Genomic DNA, 22,365 nt, shown 5'->3' on the forward strand with positions numbered 1-22,365 from the left:
TTTTCTTTTGGTGACACAATGTGTCGGACTTGAAGTGTGATAACTCAGCCATTTATTCATATGTTTTAATTTCCAACCCCTCAAGATGTTCAGTGGGATCAGACATACACATAAATTTTTTTAAATTTACTTTTTCCTCCCCCTGCCCCTTAGTCATGTTTATTTGTATAGCCCTTAATCACAAAGAGTCTCAAAGGACAGTACCTATCCTAAGAGTGACTGTAATATAAACTGACTAAACTGTATATATTATATGACACAATTAGGGCTTTGTATTATTCAAAAAGTGGTGCCATTTTTTTTTACAATAGCAGTTTCCACAAAAACTTCACACAATGTATGTCAAAGTACATTATTGGGATGTGAACTTAAGTGTGATAACTCAGCCATTTATTAATATTTTTTTTGTCTTCCAACCCTTAAATGTTCAGCGGCATCAGACCACACACACATATCTTAAGTTTTTTGTTTTCATTACCCCACCTTAGAAGACGAAAGAGTCATAAAAATGGTTGTAATAAGAGAATTTACTGTATTGTTTATATGTTTGGCCAAAAATTCACAACTATAAACATTTAACAGAATTTATGCAAATTGACACGGCCTCCATGGATCCCAACGAACATTTCATCATGTGAAAACGCGTCCGTTCAACTCCCACCAGTTCAGTGCAGGGTGCAACTCCCACTGCTCAAACGCGCTAATCACCCAGGAAAAGATGGCACAGGAAAGGTAACCTGACAAGGCCAACCGAGCCTTCAGAGTTCCCGTGTGCCGTCATGAGCTTGCCCATCTTTTTTTGCACTTCAGGAGCAGTTGACTTTTCAAAGTGAAGCGTGTCCTGTATCCTGGGGTCTCCTGAGGGCTTCGTTCTAGCCGAGCAAGCGACTGTATTCGGAGAGAGCGGAGGATTTTTTGACACCGTCCCAGATCCGGGCAGCATAGTGAAACCTGTGAACACAACCAGAAATATGTTTTGATTCTGATGAAAAAAACAAAAAAAAACAAAACAAGGTTCGTACTAGGGATGGACCGATATAGGTTTTTCAGGGGTAAAACCCATTTTTAGTATTAAGCTGATATTCATTTGCTGTACAATTGGCGAAATATAATTATGCAAAAAGAAACAAAATATTTGTTAGAAATCCAAATAAAACTAAAAGTAAATACATTACAATTTCAACACGACTAACAAGACTCTATAACTTCAACCAAAAACCAGCAGTGCAGGAAATAAAATCATGCAACTTTTAATCTTTGAAAAATAACCCGGTATTTTGTGTTTACACTAAAGCACGTCACATCGGGATATCGAAAAGATTTTGTTTAATCGTGTTGCCTAACCTAGATTGACGAACTAATTTTATCTCTTAAACACACACACACTTTTCTACAACACCACGGACTCTTTAAAATCTCAATATCATCAGAGGCCTGATTTTCAAGGATTTTGGGACTCAGGCGTTAGCATAGCAGGCTGTAATTCTTCTGCTCATTGTGAAGTTAGTAATAGCCGTGAATATTTATTACATTTTCAAGGAAGTTTTCTGTGTTAACCTACTACTCTGTAACTGCAGACAGTCCGGAGTAGGGACAGTTTCTGCCTTGGTGGCTCCGCCCCAGTCGCTTATCCAATCAGAAGGTGCAGGATGGGTATAAAGCAGAAGGGAGGGAAGAAATAGGAGCCAGGGATAGGCAGGCTGCTCTGAGCCTTTAAAAATGGGCCCGTCCAATGAAAAGAAAAGGAGCCGGGACCGATAACTGTCAAATTCCCAAATATCGGTACTGATAATCCGCCCGCCTGCTATTCGGTCCACTTCTAGTTCATACACCTTTTTCATGCCCAAAATCAATCATTTTTTGAGGACTTTCAAAGACAGTTTTCAAATTTCTCCAGTACAGGTAATAGAAAAAGTATGGTATGAATCATCTATTTTCGAAGCCGTACGTGTTTATGTGTATTTACCCTTAATGAGGAGTGATCCAAAACGTCTCCGAAAAGACACGTTACAATAATCTGAAAGTTGATTTTAGCATAAAGCGTTTAATGCGAGAGCACGTAAGTTTTAATAGATGTGATAATCAGAAGATCACCGTTTTGAATCGCTGATTAATCACAATAAAAGCAACTCGTTTACAAGTCCATAAATCGTTAGGAATTATTGGTGTCATTTAGACGAAGTAAATATTTTCAGCTTGCTCAAAATTGATTTCTGTACAAGGTGCTCAGTGCTTTATGGTTCTATAACATTTCCCCCCAAAAATGAGATACAAAGTCGTAGTGTGATGTTTGCGCGAGTTACGCATGTTGGGTGGGGGACATTTTTCAGCAATACGCCAAGCTTGAAATTATCAACACACTCTTACAGTTTAGTGTGAAAATTAGAGGTCACCAAATTAACCGGCGAGCTGATTATCGGAGCCAATAATTGGGAATTTAATGTATAGCGGTATCAGCATTTTTATTCATTCGACAGGTCGATTATTCGGTCTCAGTTGCGGCTGCGATTCTCTCCCTTGCTACTCCTCCCGTTCCCCTCATTTCCCACCCTGCACATTCTGATTGGATAAGGGACCGGAGCTACTGAAGTAGGTACAATAAGGTTAGAGCGGCAGCTCAGCCAACTCGTCCCGACATGCCCGTGTCCGTGATGGAAAAGTGTGTTTGAGATTAAGAGACATAGTAAAAAGTGGAGTTGACTTGTTTAAGGGAAGCATGTTCAGGTAGAGCCTGATATATTAGCTCTTATCATAACATGAGTTGGTCAATCAAGCGGGTGCGTTTGTGATTGAAATAGCATAAAAAGCATGCTGAACTGAAAAGCTGACTGATAAGCTGTTAACATAACATTAGTTCATCTGGCTCGAAAACAGAAGTGCCCACACTTCAATTTGCCAGCTCAGTTGAAATTTCGAGGCACTTTTGTTTCAAGTTCATTCAAGTCATGTTGGTTGTTTTAACATTTTTATTTATTTTTGTAAAAAAAAAATAATAATTGAGGAGCCATTTATTTTTTTATGTACCTCTATACAAGTTGCTGCGGAGTCTAATTTTATTTTCTGCACTCTTAGTTTGTGGTTTAAGTGAAAGATAAGTCATGTTAAGTGTGTTTAATATTTGAATTTATTTAATGTGAAAAGTTTCAGAGAACCATTAAGGTTTATTTTAATTTATAAACAACAATCTTTATTTCTTCTTGCATTATTTAAAATTTTAAGCTTTTACAGCAAGTGACTATCGAACCGGGCAGCACGGAGGCACAGTTCTAAGGTCTTGGGAACCTCCTGTGTGGGTTCAAATCCAGCTACCGGACTTCCTGTGCTGAGTTTGTATGTTCTCCCCGTGCTTGCGTGGGTTTCCTCCGGGCACTCCGGTTTCCTCCCACATTCCAAAGACATGCATGTCAGGTTAATTGGCCGGTCCAAATTCTCCCTAGGTGTGAATGAGCGAGTGAGTTGTCTGTCCCTGTGTGCCCTGCGATTGGCTGGCAACCAGTTCAGGTTGTCCCCTGCCCACTGCCCAATGATTGCTGGGATGGGCTCCAGCACCCCCGCGACCCTACTGAGGATAAGCGGTGCAGCTAATGAGATGAGAATATCGGAACCAAACATTGGTTATCGGCCTCCTCTGAATGGTCATCATCGGTATCAGCCTTGAAAAAAAACAAATTCAGATTCAGATTCAGATTCAGATTCAGATCTACTTTATTGTCATTCTAGTACACGTGTATACAGAACGAAATGTCGATGCATCTGACCCCCACAGTTTCCTTGAATGTACAGATATAAATAAAGTCGTATTGTAATTGGCTACGTATAGTATTTTACCATAGTGCCGATAGTGCAAGAAGAGTAGCTAACCAGATGTGCAAAATGGGCAGTCAGGTTAACAAGTCAGGTACACAGTAACATTAACACTGTAACAATAACGCTGTAATTACCATAGTGCAGAGAGCAATGTGCAATGAGTGGCAAGCTATAAAAAAAACTGCCAGTAGTGCAAAAAGTCAGATTAGCAGCCGCTTAGATTTAAGTTAACTATATGTTAGATTGACCATTTAACAGTCTAATGGCCAGTGGGACTAGACTATTGCGGAGCCTGGTGGTCCTGCACCGCACACTGCAGAACCTCTTCCCAGAGGCTAGCAGTGTGAACAGTCCATGATGGGGGTGAGAGGGGTCCCCGGTAATGTTCTTAGCATGGGATAGGCAGCGCTTCTGGCCAATGTCCTGAATGGAGGGAAGTGTAGTCCCAATTATTTTCTCTGCTGTCCTCGTTACCCTCCTCACACTACCCCAGTCGGTAGCGCTGCAGCCTCCACACCACACAGAGATACAGCTGGTCAGGATACTCTCTATGGTGCCCCTGTAGAATGTGATGAGGGAGGGTGGGGGCAGGTGGGCTCTCCTCATCCTCCGCAGGTAGTTAGACGATCAGAATTGAAAGTAAGATGTTAAATGAAATACCCGGTAGTAATGTGGTAATAATTTCACAGGTCACTGGAGTATATGTCGCACAGCTGGCCAAACTATGAAGAGACTGCGACTTTTAGTCCAAAGATCCCCAGCTCGATTTATTATGCTATTATTTTACTAGTTCGGCCCCGGTGAGAGTGTTTTTTTCGACCATGTGCCCCCTGAGCCAAAATGAAATTGACACCCTTTGACCTAAATTAAACATAGTTCCTTACCAATACACAAAGCCAATAGTTTAAAAATACTTCTTGGACAACAATTATTACTTCTGAATGAGACAGTTTTAACATACCAGTTCTTTTCAGTGAGGATTGTGTGCGATAGCTGACAGCGAGGCATAGCCAGTATTTGGCTGCGCAGCTTGAAGATCATGGTGGAGAAGGACAGATGGCCCTTGTAACCTGGGAGCAGGGAGAAGAGGGGATACGTTGTGGTACCTAAAAAAAATAGCACACAGGTGAGCTGGACAACCCCCCCCCAAAATTTGGGAGTTTAACCCCTTAACAATCCTGTAAAATTCACCTCAAATCCCAATCCAAGATGTAACCTGAGTAAATTGAATGTTGTTCATGAACCGTTTTGGAGAATATAGACAGCTTTGGTCTCGAGGTACGACTCTACAGTGAATATTTCAGTCAAGGAAAAAACTTCAATTACTATTAACATCGAGTAGTCCATGTTGGAACACAGAAAAATTAAAGGTTATTATTCTCTCCTGAATTTTTGTTTGCAGTGTAGCATGGGCATCTCAGCTAGCACCTGGGACAATATAGCATGTAGCCCTACCTGGTCCCTGGTCAAGATCACAATCTGAAAAACTAAACAATCGATTTTCACATTTTACTAAAAGTATGTGAAGGCATTTGCAAAAGTGGTCATTTGGAGACGACCAGTTTACAGATCTAAAACCTATGCGATTGTGTATTTTACTTTGGCTCATTTTAGGATATTGTGAAAGAGTTGTACGACATATTTTTCCAGAAGTCAATCACCGATTATGCACACTCGCACGTGATAGTCGCACGTAAAAGGAGATCCCGAGTTGCATTATGGACTTTTCTTTTCGGCTCTGATTTGAATATGCATATATCATGTCGGCAATTTGAATCTGTCACTACCGGCTGAAGATTCATGAAGAAAAAGTAGGTCATGTCCGTTTTGGCAATACAGACCCTCATAGGCTATTGCAGGCTAAGGACCGTGAAAAGGAGCTTGCAATTGGTCGGGAGTGGTGTCACTCGAAAGGTCAGAGGCCAACGGCCATATTGGAAATCATTTTACGAGTTTGTTTGCTTCTCAGCAGCCTGACAGCCCGTCAGCGGGCATCCAGAAAGTTAAGGGGTTCAAAAGCTTTATTTGGTCTGACCTGCTTTGGTGGGATTATCCTCGCTTTCAACGTCCTGCATGGGCAGCAGAAACATGTTGACTTCAGTGCTCATGTAGTTCTGGCTCAGGCCAGGAAAAATATTGCAGTCTAGCATGGATAGTGAACCTAAAAACATGACATTATTATACTTACAGGCAAAAAAGTGGAAAGCGGAATACGTTCTCTTTTTAAAAGTGCTTTTTACACTTTATGCACAATGAACTTTTCTACTTGCTGACGCCATATTTGGGCATAAGTCTTCATTGCAGCCTCTGTCAATGTGGCGCTAGCAGACAAAATTGCTAGGCCCCAAACTACTAAAGAAGCTTAAACCTTTTCTCAAGAAGGTGCCAGTGAAAGGAGCAAACGCAACCAATCTGAAGCAGCATTTAGAGTCCAGGCACCCGGTAAAATTTGCCGAGGTCGTCGGCAAAAGAAGAATGGCAAACAGTCCAGGGTTTGCAGCCTGACAAATGGATATCCATGAAGTTTACACATGAGTCACGACATACAAACAAGACATTGTAAAATGTCGCACGCTAACAGATAGTATTAAACGGTACATTGCTAATGAAATGCTCCTGTTCACTACAGTCGACAAACCAGCGTTCAGGGATATGCTGTACAAGTTTGATAAGCTGCACAACCCACCAGGCAAAACATACATTTTGCAGGTAGCATGTAAAGGTAATCATGATTTATTGATTATTTCTTGATTATTTAGTTTGCTGTATCTTTCAGGCTACTACAGTAATCCCTCGTGACCACCGCTTCGGTTATCGCCGTTTCACTGCTTTGCGGATTTTGAACGGAATTGCCTTTACAGTCATTGATATTAATGTATCATGCAATGTGTTCTGCAGCAGACAGCAAATACTATTACAAAAGGCAATTGTGTGTGTGTGTGTGTGTGCGAGATGGCCTGTGTGCGCGACTGTAATAGATTTGTGTATGCTGTCAAAGAGCTGGACGGGTACACAAGACAATGGGTCCACCCAAAACAAACGAGGGCAGCTGGCTTTTAGCGGCTCGTTCCATTAAAAATAAATTAATCAAATAAATCAGACAATAAGGAGAGTCAAGAGTACAAAGAAATTTGTATCACCAGTAGGTATTCCGCGCAATATATTTGGGTTTGGCAAGCGACTGAGGCATTGTCAGGAGAGAAGCCGTTAGCAGAGCTGCAGGTCTGGTTTGGCCAATTCAGTCTCCCTGTTGCATTTATACCATACAAATCCCTTGATAGTCCCAGTTTTGTGTTCCTTTAACATCGGTCTTAAGTCTTATCAACAATGCAGGTACTGGCACCCGTATCAAGAACACGCTTGACAGAGGTTTCAATGATGACACAAGCCATAGGTGGCGGCGGCGAGTAACAAAGTTCCCAATTCCGTGCAGCTCCTTTAAGTCCACAATGCACATGTATGTGCAAATTAAGAACTCATACCTTTGTATTTGAGGTGGGAGTGGGCCATTAGTTTGTCTACCACCATATACATGTCCTTTAGATTTTGTGGGCAAAAGTCCTCACGTCTGCTCTTATTCTGGAGGAACACTGTAAGCGAGGAATAAAGAAAGCATTTTTTTTTAAAAAGTCGGATGATTGAATGGGTGGAGTCTTACCTAAGTGTGGGTAGTACTCTGCACCGTCCTCGCTACCGGAAGAGCCCGTGCTGTCATGGCTTGCAGACGGCGTGGAAGGTTTCAACATTTCGGCCGTTTGGAGAAACCTAAGAAAATGAAGTCTGTAAACGTGTAGTTCGAGCAACAATAGAGGCATTTAATGCTGGCATAAAGGCCATTAGAAGCAGTGACATTTGGTGCAAAGAAAATTACCGTATTTTCAGGACAATAAGGCGCAACCTAAAGATCCCACATTTGTAAAAATGTCAAGGTGCACCTTATAACCCGGTGCACCGTTTTTACCGCAGAATACAGTGGATAAGATTGGAAATGCATACAGCATTTACAAGTGTACATTACTACTCTAGGTTTCCCACATCGCAATATGTTGTATGCAATGGGATTTGAACCCTCATGGTGGGCACCAACACCTCACTACTAAACAATCAATGGTACTGATGACATACGAAAATAATTCAGAACCTATGTCATCACACTATTTTTACTCACAGTGCCAGAAACTGATTTGCTTAGTGCATGCTGATGGCTTAAAGAACATCTCCGCTTCTTCAACTGTGTGTCAATAATGTTGCGAGAGACAAACAAAGTCTTAACAAAAATTCTCAACAAAATACGACACAAATGGTAAATGGTCTGCATTTGTATAGCATTTTTTTTTAGAACTTTTCACACACAATTCAATATATATATATATATATATATATATATATATATATATATATATATATATACACACACACACACACATATACATTTTGCATTCCCATTACAAACAAAAGAAACAACAACAAATGATAATAGAAATACAATTAAAAGGTAAGGTGGTTGGACAATAAGTTGTGCAATAGTCCTCCATCTTTTATCAAATTGATCTACTTTAAATTGAAGTCTTGCAGTGATTTTTTCTATATTTTTCTTATTTCCTAATTTTTTTTTTTAAATACCAAAAAATGTCATTGAAGATAAAAGACTTGCGGAATAGGCAAAAATGCCGACTATCTAGTGCTTCGAAGAAAAATCGAAGAACGGTGTGCCTTCCAATATTTTGATAAAAATACGTGACTTGCCTGAAAAAAGGTTTGAAAACACTGAATTACTGTACCCTCATTTGAGAACCATTGAGCTAACTAACAGATCTGGGTGTCTTGCAAGTCCGCGACCAGTCTGGATTTGCCCACAAGTCTTTTTCAGACCAACCGGGCCAACGATATTACTGGGTCGATGAAAGAAAATGAGATAAATATCCTCTCGCAGAACCAGAAGAAATACCTGATATTCATGAAGGCAGACCGGGCAGGCTTTGGGTTATTGACTACTAGCATCATAATGCCGTTTTTCATTTTTTTTCAGCCGATAGCGTGATACTCAAGTACCCACCTGTAGAGTTTTAAGTCTGTGAACCAGTCTTGAACTACAATGACTACATGGCACACCGTCAACAGGAAGGAGGCAATCTGAAGCGACTGCAAAGCAGAGAGGGTGAAGGTTTTTTCATTGATTCACCACCAACGTTTACATGCAGGCAATACATTAAGATAAAATATAGCCAGCATTTCAATTATGTAAAGCCATGTAAACACGCACAATTATCATATCATTCCGATGACCGTATTTCTAGATGATAATGCCCCAATTTGGCCAGAAATCTGAAAATATGACGTATAACCCGATGCACCTTATATACCGCAGAATATGGGGTATAATACTTGAAATACGGACAGTAATTACTAAGTAAGTACTTGTTAACATACAGATAGGAATGTACCACATTTGTGCATTGATTGATAAGTTGAAATATATCACTATTGCTAAACATTGTATGCACCAGGAATAAAACTAGAGTATTAACGGCAAGAGTGTTGACAATTTACCACTAGACCACCAGTAGTACAGATGCAATACAGCAAGGTATAGGACCATGTCTCATTACCACACTATGTTTACTCATGATGCCAGGAACACGTATTTGCATAGTGCATTTTGATATGTTAAACAGTCTCGTATCCTTTCCACCGACAAATTTTAGGTATTGTATAAAATAGTAAGTACCAGTATTTCAATAAAATACTATACAAGGTCTTTTATGTATGCATACATGTTAAGCCAATTGACACACAGGTGAAGAAGTGGAGACTGTTTAACCGATCTGAATGCACTGTGCAAATCAGTGCTACCGGAACCGTTAGTAAAAATAGTGTGATAATAGGAGAAGCTTTAATGCCAATTCACATGTCATCTGTACCAAACTCCCGGTATCTCGGTAAAATACTCATGTAGTTCTTTGGCACATTTTCATTTCATTTTCTGCCCCTGCAGCAAAAATGCCACAGGTGTATACATCTATGTGGAGTGGATGCCACAGTTGTATCCATCCATAAATAGTGTAAGTCTGCGCTTTTGGCTAGCCATGTATGAGCAAATCTGGTTAAAATATGAGTTGCAGCAATGGAGCTTAGATTTGGAGCATGGAGTAAATAAGCACAGTCCTTTGTTGAATTTGGTAAGTGACATGAATGAAATCCATCTTTAATTTTGAGTTAAAAGTTACATAGGGAAATGACCTTTATTTGCGTAATGACATTATGCTGGCACATCCAATGCCGGTCAGATTATACCCACAAATATGTATACATGGTTATTCCTTTGTCTTTAGGCACTCAAACAATCCCTTTGGTCTGCTCCAGAAATCCAATAATCAGTTTCCACGCAGTCATTGTCTCCGGTAATGAGATGAGGTTTTTAGAAATAGGGAGGCCTCTAACCTGCATTTCCACGTATTTGTAAGGCAGATTGTACTCTGGCGGTAACTTGCGGTCATTGTTAATGAGGTGGTCCAGAATGGAGGGGCTGAGCATTGGCTGCAAGAACAAAAATAAGAACACAGTAATAAAAATCGTAAAATGATCAAAGGCAAAATTTTCTCTGCAAACTTCTTTATCACAGTTCAGCTTAGCTTCCGACCTGCGTGTCCAAGAAGATTATCCTCTCCTGCGTGATAAAGAAGTCGATTCCTGTGCTCTGGTTGCCACCTCGCTCCTTCATCTCTTGGGTTTGAACTCTGAACACGTAGCCCCTAGGCACATTGACAATCTTAATACACGAATGTCACTGTGTAGTCTAACTTTAACGATACACTGTGCTAACAATTGCCAAGATGTGATCAAATTTCGTTTTTCGTTCATTCCTGTTATATGGTGCCATTTGAGTACAGTAACATAAAATGGTAAATTTTGCATAAAAACGGGCTGATACTCCTTGCAAAACGATTTTCTTGCATGCTTAACTGCCCTCTACTGTAGGGCACAGTAAAATGTATGCAAGACAAAATAATTTTAAACAAATTGGGGTCGTAACCTAAAATGCTACATCCCCAGTCATGTTTGATTGACTTATTTTGCAAATGTATGTGGGAAAAATCTAATAAATAAAAGATTTGTCATCATTTCTGTGTTGCCCTAAAGTCAATTTCAGTTATTATTGCATTTTTCACGTTTATAATCTCGAAAATATGTTGTGTCCCAGAGTGACCCAACCAGTCATGTATTCATTTGACGTATACTTCCAAAAATATATTTTAAAATGCAGCTGAAAAGCTGCTGCGCTACAGGGCACGCTGTAATGCTGACCCTGAGAGAGCACACGCTTATCTTAATAAAGACAGAGAGGAGGAAATAAAAAAAGAAAGAGAAAGATCTCAGTGAAAGACGACAGAAAGCAGAGAAAGAAATGGACATTCTACTAAATTTCCAAACACGTTGTTAAAAGTCTGTTCTTGTTCTCCCAATTGTTTCTTTTACATTGGAAAACTGATTGTAGGACGCAGTGTTAAAAAACTTTGAATCCTGTTTGCAATTTGAAACCATATGTCAAGTCAAGTCAAATTTATTTATATAGCCCTTAATCACAAAAATGTCTCAAAGGACTGCCACAGTTCTCACTTGAGAAACAAAAACTTTCATTGTGGAGTTCCAATTTGGCCATTTAAAAGCACAACCAAAAAGTGCTTTTTTTGACCGTTGAGGGCCGCCACCTCCAGGACAAGTATTTTTTTTTTTCACCAAAATCCGAAAGTTCTGCATCTGCCTAATTTGCCAAGAGACTGTGGCCATTTACAAAGGATATAATATGAAGAGGCACTGCCGGAAAAAAACATGCTGACTACAAAAAGCTATAAGGAAATGAACGTTGTGAAAAGGTGAAGCAATTTAAAGCTGCTTTAACGACAGAAGAGCACTATTTCACGAGACCCCGCGAGTTAAATGGAAATGCTAGGAAGGCGAGTTAAGAGGTCGCAACGCTGAAGTACTGCAAACATTTTGGCGTAATTTATTAAAAACTGTTCAAAGAATGCCAGGCTGAATAGTCGGCGCTCACACATTTATATGGGCTTAGGGTTCTGACCCGCTTTCTGATAAGTTTGGACACCCCTGTCCTAAGATGCTCAATCGTTTCACCAAGGCCAAATGTAATCATTTTGAAATGCCACAGGAAGGCGCTTAAGCCCCGTTGAAACATCTTTGTTGCAACTCATGCGTTTTTGTGCCAATTAACAATTTGTTTGAAACAAACATGATGTTTAGTCATGAAAAACATTTAAACAATGGCCTTCTTTTTTTTTGTTTTTCTTATTTTATTTTGCAGCAGCAGGGTGCTGTCCTCACCCTGGCAAATAGCTCCAGAATACAACATAAACAACAAGAAAATATCTTTTTCATCAACTACAACCTCTCTATTTGTCTACTCAGCCTCTTATTGGAATGTTTTTATACAGCAATTGTATGTGTTTTGTACGTTTCTGTTTCAAAAAGAGAGAAGCATTAACCCCAACTGAAAATTTAAATTGTCCAGTTACTTTTTTCCTTTAGCTTCTGTGTTTCCCATCCCATAAAAAAATCTCATTGGTCCCACTAGTTTTAAAAAAAAAAGTTTTTTTTTTGTCCTTAGTCTTTAATTTGCCTATCATCGAAGGCGAGGGGTTGGGGGAAGGCGCAGCAGCATATGGAGCACAAGAACAGTTTAAGAGATTCCAATACGGAAGATAAAAAGGAAATGTTACAAAATGGGTCAAAGCAGGATAGTTTCCTTATTTGGACTCATTTTAATTATATTAATGGCGCCATAGCACTGTGTATGCTCTATCACGAACAAAATGATCCGAATCAGTCCCTCCAAGCTTAGCACTTTGTGTTCCTACATAAAAATATTCAGTAGAGACGAATTATATTTTAATTTTGTTGTACACATTTTAAGGTTTGGGGTTTTGGGTTGTTCAGTCAACATTGGTTAGAAGTGAAATTGTAAACATCATTAATTCTTTTTTTTTATAGCACTGAAGAATTAATATTTTTGTTTTTGTTGTGTAGTTTGTTTTTTAGGGATTCTGTGTTGCTTGAGTTTAAAGTTACTTAGTATAAAAAAAAAACTTTAAATTAGTTCACTGTAGACTAAAAATATAAAGGCTGGAATAATACACAATAATGCAGGAGCACACCCCCAGACCTGCCCCCGGGCACACCCACGGGACACGCCTTCAGGCACTACCCGGGCACATTGTCGGACCCCCTAGACTGTCCACCCACTGGGGTCTCATAAATTTCTATGGGAAACACTGGGCTTGCATGATTTAAAACAATATCGGTCCTTGGCTTTACAATAAAGCCAAATCATTGATGTATAATGCCTATTCATCCATCCATTGTCTTCCGCTTATCCGGGTTCGGGTTGCGGAGACAGCAGCCTTAACAGGGAAGCCCAGACGTCCCCATCCCCAGCTACTTCCTCCAGCTCATCCGACGGGATCCCGAGGTGTTCCCAGGCCAGCCGAGAGACGTAGTCTCTCCAGCGTGACCTGGGTCGGCCAACGGGCCTCCTGCAACTTTGGTTCTGCCCAGGTTTATCCATCCATCCATTATCTGCCCGCTTATCCTCAGAATGGTCGCGGGGGTGCTGGAGCCCATCCCAGTTTTTTTGGGCAGTGGGCACTGTGGACACTCTGAACTGGTTGCCAGCCAGCTGCAGGGCACTCAGACACACGACAACTCACTCGCTCATTCACACCTAGGGACAATTTGGACTGGCCAATTAACCTGACATGCATATTTATGGAATATGGTAGTAAACCGGAGTGCCCGGAAGAAACCCATGCAAGCGGGGAGAACATGCAAAGTCCACAGGAGGTTCAATCTCATGACCTCAGAACTGTGGCGCACACGCGCTAACCACTGCGCCGCCGTGCTGCCCACTGCCCAGGTTTAATGTACCGTATTTTCCGCACTGTAAGGCGCACCTTCAATGAATAATATATTTTTAAACTTTTTCCATACATAAGACGCACCCCATTATAAGGCGCTATAAGTGCATGCTGGTTTAAGATCAGGTAATTGTGCAATTTTGTAATTGTAATCCTGTGCAGTCCTTCGAGACATTGTTTGTGATTAAGGGCGTCATAAATAAATGTGACTTAACTTGACTTGGCTACAGTAGAGGATGTAGTTACGTTATGCAACCGTAAGATGGTGCCGCGCTAAAGGGAATGTCAACAAAACAGTCAGATAGGTCAGTCAAGCTTTATTAATAGATAACAAACAAGCTTTCCAGAACTCCATCCACTCCCAAAATGAATGAACAGCCGTTTTATTATTTTCTCTGAGGTAAAGCATTTTCGTGACACATCTTTATCATCTTTGAACAACAGCAAGGCATAACATTTTACTTTTTCTCCATTTAGTCAACACGCAAAAAACGTCTGATTCTGTTATGGTAAATTAAACGTTAGTGCAATCGCAATATAGTGACACTCGTAATGTGCAAAAACAACAAGTGCAAAACAATAACAGCAAAGCAATAACATAATAACTGTAAATGTAAAACGTTGTAGTGGGTTTTACATAATTCACCCATAGAACCATTGTTCAGTTAGCGAGTTCCTACGGGGACTCTTAATTCTGCCGGTATTGTGCCCAGAAATGCATCCCTGCCGAGATTTGCATCCCCTAGCTACTATAACCACTTTTACTTCGTTTTATCTCACTTTTATATCACTTTTCAAGAATGTAATGTCGAACATAAAACCTAAACAACTTCATCTTGCATTTGTTGGGAATGTAATTGAACGGTAATGCACACCGTATACTAATCACTTTTGAGCAGGTAACATGTTTATTTTGCCTTTTCTATTCAAATCACTCGTATTGAAACGGTTATGCACTCTACCATAAAGCTTATTCCTGCATAATAAGCTTTACGGTAGTGCATAACAGTTATCAAAAGTGATTTATATTACCGTTCGTTTACGTTCACAACAAATACAAAGACGGAATGGTTTAAGTTGTATTACATTCCCAACAAATGCAAGACGAAGTGGTTTTGGTTATATGTTCGCCATTACATTCCTGAAAAGTGAGATAAAACGAGGTAAAAGTGGTTGTAGTAGCAAGGGGATGCAAATCTCGGCAGGGATGCATTTCTCAGCATAACACCGGCTCGAGCCACTCTCGTGTTCGATTCATTAATGTTGAACTCTCTCGCTGCTGCTCTATTCCCGTGTTCTACTGCGTGACTGATCGCCTTGAGTTTAAACTCTGCGTTGTAAGCGTATCTCTTAATAGGAGCCATTTCAGGGTCTTTATACAAACGCACTAATAAAAGAGAATCGTTGTTTAATATTTCCCAGTATGCACAGCCCACTTCTTCTTCTACGTGAAAAATGGAGCCGGTGGCTGCTTACCGTAAGTTGCGAGACCTTGTAATTCAATATCGATCCATATATAAGGCGCACCGGATTATAAGGCGCATAGTCAGCTTTTTAAAAAAAAAACAGATTTTATGTGCGCCTTATAGTGCGGAAAATATGGTAGTTTAAAACTCATTTTCTAACTAAGTGTAATTATTCAGACACATGACTAACCAGTGTCACTTGTGTTTTGAGGTGTTCTTTACCTTGGGTCTTCCTCAGGTGTGTTGGCTGATAGGAGGGTCATGACAGTTGATTTGCCAGTTCCCTGTAGACCAATGACTCCAACCACCAGCATATCAGTTTGGTCTCGCAGGTACTGCATAACATGACATATACCGGTAAATTACTGAACATGTAGGCAATTAAGGAAAGCCCAAGCACTGATTATTCCACCTCCATTGCACTGTCACACCAGTTCATTTGCTCATCCACCAGTTTGATGCTGTGCTTCATCTTCTCAGGTGGGATGAGTTTGGATTGGCCTACCAACGCTGCAATCAAACCAGAATTCAGTATTGTGATTTTTTTTTTTAAACATTTTCTCAGATTGTCTTCAAAATGAAAAATATTAATCACTCACGATCCACAGTGTTATGTGTTGCAGAAGCGCTCATTCCTCTATTTTGGATCTGATAAACAGGTTGTGTGGGTCTCTGGCCTTCCCTTTCCACTTTTGAAGGCCCCGGACCAGAAAGCTGAGTTGTTGTTTCTGGAGGAGTTGTCGGCTTGGTTGAGTCATCCCGCGCCTTCATTAGCATGATTGGCTTGTCAGAAACTGGAGCTACACTTGCCGGTGGATTTTGTAACGGTTTGACCTGCAAAGAGATCCCAAAACACAAAACAAAACTGAATGCCAGCCAATCACAGGGCACATGTAGATGGAACCCCATTCACACACACACATCCATACCAAGGGATAATTGGAGTCACCAATCAACTTTCCATGAATGTTTATGGAATGCGGGAGGACAACAGAGTGCCTGAGAAAACGCACAGGCAAGGAGAGGCCAGTAGATATGAGACGGACGTGCTAATCAGTAAACTGTGACCCTGGAAAGAGTCAATTTTTCCGAATAACTGACAAATAGATGAACAAAAACCATGTAAGTACCATATTTTCAGCACTATAAGGTGCACCCTCAAAAGGGGCACTGAATTATAAGGTGCATGAAATTAAAACTACAGTAGGAAGTATCTATTAGTGTCTGTTTTATACACGAATGGTCTATACTGAAAATGTTGCTGACCAAAATCTCTATATTTGTATGAAACAGGAACATCAACCCATGTTGCGGCAGTGAGAGCACTGAAACCAAACAAGTAGACCACTAGTGTTGCAGACAACATACAAAGTTGTTCCAAATAATAGCAGTGCAATGTGACTAACCAGAACATCCCTGGTTTTTGAGTATATTTTGTATTGTTAGATGCCAGACAAGATACCAGTAGGTGCAGTAGATTCTCAGAGGGAACTTAGCAACCAATATATGAGTTCTTCCGTTTTGGGGAAGAAAAACAAAAACGGGTGTGAATCAGGGTTGAATCGGGTAGCACCTTATTAAGGATGATATAGCCAGCACTGGTTGAACATGCATTTTAGGAAAACGGGTCGTTCAAGACACTGCTCTGAAGAACGCCGTTCTTTGATAAAAAGTTGATTGGATAGGGAAAAGTAAATGAATAGGTACAATATAGTGTTGGCTGTCCAGCTAGAATAATCTCTAATGCCTTAAAATAGGTTGAAACCCAGAGACACTTGGAAGAAAATGGAAGACAACTATTAAAAGCAATAGAAGAATAACAAGAGTGGCAAAGGCACAGCTCCAAAACGAACAAACACAGCCTTCAGTTACCTGTGAGTGCTGTGGCATTAGATTTTATCTCAATATCACACTATTTTTACTCAGGGTGCTAGAAACAAAAGTTAGAGAATGGAGAAAACAAAAAGTCGGCCTGAAAGATACAAATGCAAAAAAACTCTTTGGTGTATTCGATGATGAGATGGACTTAGCGTTTTTTTTTCTGTCATTCAGGACGACTTTTTGTTTTCTCCATTCTCTAACATTTGTTTTTTGCACCATGATTAAAAATAGTGTAAAAATGATATAAAACCGAATGCCATCTGGTATCACGGAGAGCCTAGAGCACATATGTCAAAGTCAAGGCCCGCGGGCCACATCAGGCCCGCGAGAGGGTTTTACCTGGCCCGCGTGACGATATCAATATATTATTAGATCCGGCCCGCAGGCCGCTGCAAGCCAGCAGCCCGCAGTACGCATGAATACTACATTTCCCACAATGCAACGGGGACGCGCCGAGCGGGATGAAAACGGGGGGCGGTTTGATTTATTCAGCAGTGGATAAGCAACAGTCATTAGCAAACAGCAAAAATCAAAAATGGCTAAACGTAAGGTGGACAATGAAAACCGGGGCTTTCAAACAAGGTGGGAGTTGGAGTACATGTTCACGGAGGTAGCTGGAAAACCTGTGTGTCTGCTATGTGGAGAAAGTGTGGCGGTGATGAAAGAGTTTAATATTAGACGGCATCATGAAACAAAACACACGCCTCAAACAAGTAATGTAGAGTTGTAGTAATACAGTACTGTATATAAATGTATGTAAATACAGTAATAATACAGTAATGTTTCCTGTGCAATTACACATTTGAAGTTTTTACTCCGTTCAAGTTTAAAAGTTAAATATGCACATAAAGAAGGTCTTGTTTTTTGTTGTTCCCCTCGGGAATTTTAAAGCTTTAATTGTCTATGTTGACTATGTTGTTTTTGTTTGCCGACTCTGTCCTGTTTCTTGTTTTTCGGCTTTTCATGGAAAATAGATCTTAATGTCTTTTGATAAAATTGTCTCCTATTTAGCAGAGAAAATGACTTTTGATTGTTATTATTTGTTAATCAGTAATTCCTTTTTTTCACACTAACCCAGAGAAAGCCCAGAAAGGAAAGTCAATGTACATTTGAGCAGGACAGATGAGGTCCAGTGTGTTGATTGCTATTGGTTTTAAGTAACAAGAGATTTTTGCACTTTATTTTATTGTATTTCGAGGCAATATTTATTTTTAATAATTTCAGATGATTGAATGATAGAAAATGGTTATGAGTTGTTGTTATGAGATATGTTACGAGTTTTTTATATAAAGGACATTTGTATTTTGTGCCTGCTGAAATTAAAAATGACTGACAGAGTCATAAGAAAATTTTGCTTTATTTATCCAATCATATTGTAATATATTTGTTGTGTTTTCAGTAGGTTAAATCTTGGTTTCAGTAAAGATTGGACAGTCCGGCCCTCGGCATGTAGCCAAATGTTTTATTTGGCCCTCCGTCCATTTGACTTTGACACCCCTGGCCTAGAGGATAAGTGCCTGCGCGTTCACTGCCGCAACCCGGGTTCGATTCCCATTGCATACAATGTTTTGCGATTTTGGTCAGCTATGTTTTCTATTGACCATCAATCATTACACAAATACAGTAGTATACAGTTAAACAGCATGCAGCAATACACATGTATAAATACTGTATACATTTCTAATATAATATATATATATATATATATATATATATATATATATATATATATATAACTTTCAGATTTATGGCCTATTTGGGGGTGTTGGGTGCAGGGCCAGCCCAAGCCTTCATGAGGCCCTAAGAAAAGTTTGATTTCGGGCCCCATATTACTTGATCATTTGCATACCTTTGCATACCTTTTACTTAAGTCGAAGGCTTGTAAGTAGGGGAGCGTCTGTAGTTGTATTGTATTTTACACACAAAAAAATTGTATATTTAATTATATATAAGATAACTGCACGTGGCTCCTTTAGTGGCAGCTTCTTATCACGCTTATTCCTTGGGCCGGTTGAGCATACCGTATACTGTAGTAATTTCTGAATTGAGTATAAACACGTAATTTCATGCAAACAAGTGACCAATAATGTGGTTTAAAAGGGATACTGAAATTCGTAAGCGGTGTAATGTTTGTTGAAGGAAAAAACAATTCCTTTAAGAAAAAATGAGATTACCCTCTCCCCGGGGGGCTTCGCTAGGATGATGGGGGTCTTCTGAATGAGAAGACCTGGCGGTTCCTCACTTCCGTCCTGAAAACATTTATCGATTATAGAGGTAACATGATAGTGAAGAGCACATATTTCCATATAAGACTAGATACGACATGGCCCTTTGGGCGGGGAGCTTGAGCTCGTCGGGTTAAATTATCAGAATCTCCGAGTGGAAGGAGCAAAAAAAAAAAAAAACAAAGAAAATGCTGGTTCATTGATCAGTCTATGGATAAACTCAATGCCGTACCATGTATACATACGTATCCACGCACACACACAAACACTCACAAGTGGGTACACGCACGCACACACACGTAGATACACACTCTCACGCGTAGGTAAACACTCGTACACACACACACACACACAAACATATATACACAACCATATACACCCAAAAACACACGCACACACACGCGCGAACACAGACTTGTATATGCTTCATATACCTTGATTTGCAAAATAAAAATAAAACATTGTTTTAAAAAAAAGCCACACCAGTTTTTAAAAAGTCTTCAAAATGTATTTTACAACATTACCCTTCGTTCTCGCGGTAAGTAATCTCGATCCCGACTGGGACCGGAGAGGTTCTGTCCTAGAGGTCCAATTTCCCGTTCACCGCGACGTCGCCGTCTCCTTCGTCCAGGTCCATATAAACCAGGCTGACTGTTGCCCGATTCTGACATGTTTCCAATACAATGACCACCACTTTATAGTACAGGTAGTCCAATATTTTCAAACAGGCAGCAGCGCCTCCGGTTATACCCCAAACCAGCACAATAACAAACGCTGTATCTCACCCTAAGCGATTGTACACGGGCTACAGCGTCTGTCAGCCAAAATGTTTACGGTATCAAACAATAACAGTTAGTTAAAACTAACCACGCCAACATGGTACCCGTGAGTTTGAAATCAAATCGAACATTTCCCATTGAAGAGCTAACTAGAGTATACAAAAATGCTTCTTCCGTTTACGAATTAAACGCATGCGTGTCTCATAAATGTGAACGTTAAGAAACTTCGACACGTCTTAAGTTCCTGAAAACTAGATTGTAGCGAAAAAACACACAACGACACATTACATAAACGTAGTAATATACTGTGGTTATGTTGATTTTAACAAGTGTGGCTATGGGTAATGTCGCATTGATAGATTAATAGCTTCCTTTTTTCATATTCGAACTTGTGCCACGGCGGTGTATTGAGAGAAGCGCACCCACTACGTTTTTCTTCCTGTTTGAAGGGCACAATGTGAACGTTGCGCGGTTTTCAAATGCCAAGTGAAGTAATGTTTATTTGTATAGCCCTTAATCACAAAGAGTCTCAAAGGGCTGCATAGAACACAGATTATTGCAAACCACAGACTATTATTACACCATCCCTGATCTAAAACCCAAATGAGGGCAAGGAAAACCTCAACATGAAGAAACCTTGATAAGGGGCCGCACATGAGTGGGTTTTTGTTGTTTTTTCTTGATCTAGATTTAGTTTTTAAAAGCCCTGAAATTCGTTTGATCGCCACAGATATAAAACACATTCTGATGCGTTTTAATTTGACTATTTAAATGTATTCATATTTTTGGAGTCGTCTAAAACTCACCGTGTAAGATCGTTGTGCTGCTTCTGCCTTTATTACCAATTTGAGTGAGCGTAGGACTACATAAAGTGTGTGTTTGTTTACAGTTTTAAAAACCACATGAAAGTTGGTGCTTGGTCAAACAGTAGTTGTCCGTGTTAAGTGGTTGCCACTCCAGCCAAGCCTAATCATTATTTTATATGATGTTTCTTTATGAACGTAACTAAACTAAAATGCGCTGTCATCATCATTAGGTATGATAAAGGTGGTACAATGTCGTTCCCCTTCCCCCTATCCATACTGCTTCCAGTCCACCTCACAATGCAATTGTACAAATTACTTACTAATGTAAATTACTGGGGTGGTACGGCGGATGAGTGGTTTGTGCTTTCCCGTGCGGTGTTCGCATGTCTTCCCCGTACTTGCGTGGGTTTCAGGTTAATTGGCCGGTCCAAATTGTCCCTAGGTGTGAATGAGCAGGTGAGTTGTCTGTCTTTGTGTGTCCTGCAACTGACTTGAAACCAGTTCAGGGTGTCCCCTGCCCACTGCCTGAAGATAGCTAGTATGGGCTCCATCACCCCGCAACCCCACTGAGGAAAAGCAGTGCAGATAATGGATGGATGGATGGATGGATGGATGTAAAATACTGCAGGATGCTCTTTTTCTTTCCTGATAATTTAAAGCCAATTTATGCCACAGTGCACAGCGTGGCAACTGGTCGCCAGACAAACATGGCGGCAACCTAAGTCATTCCACTGTGTAAAAGAAATACAAAATCTTGGCCTGTGATTTTTATTTAATAAAAAGTAACAATGATATTATATCCATTATTTGCAACGCTTATCCTTAGTAGGGTCGCGGGGTTGCTGGAGCCCATTTCAGCTATCTTCAGGCAGTGGACAGAGGACAACCTGAACAGGTTGCCAGCCAGTCGCAGGGCACACAGGAACAGACAATTTGCTTGCTCAGTCACACCTAGGGACAATTTGGACCGGCCAATTCACCTGACATGCATGTTTTTGGAAAGTGGGAGGAAACCCATGCAAGCAAGGGGAGAACATGCAAACTCAACACAGGAGGTTCGATCTCATGACCTCAGAACAGTGCCGCACACTCGCTAACCACTGCTCTACCATGCTGTCATTGGCATGATATTGGTATGATAGTTCATGCATATTAGCCTTGTTTTTTTACTATTTGAAGTTGTTTGGTTCAACTTGGAGGCTTTAAATATTACACAGTGTTCCTTTAAGGAAACGTCAAAACATGAAAAATGTAAAAATTTGGATCCCTTTTAAGAACTTTCCATGTTTCTTTTAATTGTTATTGTGTAGCTCCAATTCAGCTCTGAGGGAAACTGACGTGAACAACGCACACAGTTTTAAAGTCATGATTGTCAGCTTTATTGATGTGCAAAATACAATTTATTTGAACAATATTGAAGAATACAATACATTGCATTTTTTCAGGCAAACATTTAGGGGTGGAAATCCAGT

General features: G+C 40.2%; 1 protein-coding gene across 1 annotated transcript; it reads right to left on the reverse strand.

The window, feature by feature from the left end:
• Positions 1–509: 509 nt before the first annotated feature.
• smg9 (SMG9 nonsense mediated mRNA decay factor) lies at positions 510–20,453 on the reverse strand. Its single transcript, XM_088326042.1, has 13 exons — positions 19,833–20,453; positions 19,258–19,332; positions 15,802–16,036; positions 15,615–15,712; positions 15,425–15,537; positions 10,448–10,559; positions 10,249–10,344; positions 8,864–8,949; positions 7,466–7,572; positions 7,290–7,397; positions 5,843–5,968; positions 4,769–4,913; positions 510–951 (listed from the first exon to the last, which is right to left on the reverse strand). The coding sequence occupies exons 1-13, from the start codon at positions 19,977–19,979 to the stop codon at positions 873–875; spliced, it is 1,527 nt and encodes a 508-aa protein (XP_088182168.1). The 5' UTR covers positions 19,980–20,453; the 3' UTR covers positions 510–872.
• Between the last annotated feature and the right edge of the window lie 1,912 nt (positions 20,454–22,365).

Source organism: Urocampus carinirostris, chromosome 2, assembly GCF_059441175.1.
Source record: "Urocampus carinirostris isolate Australia breed hairy pipefish chromosome 2, RoL_Ucar_1.0, whole genome shotgun sequence".
Taxonomy (NCBI): domain Eukaryota; kingdom Metazoa; phylum Chordata; class Actinopteri; order Syngnathiformes; family Syngnathidae; genus Urocampus; species Urocampus carinirostris.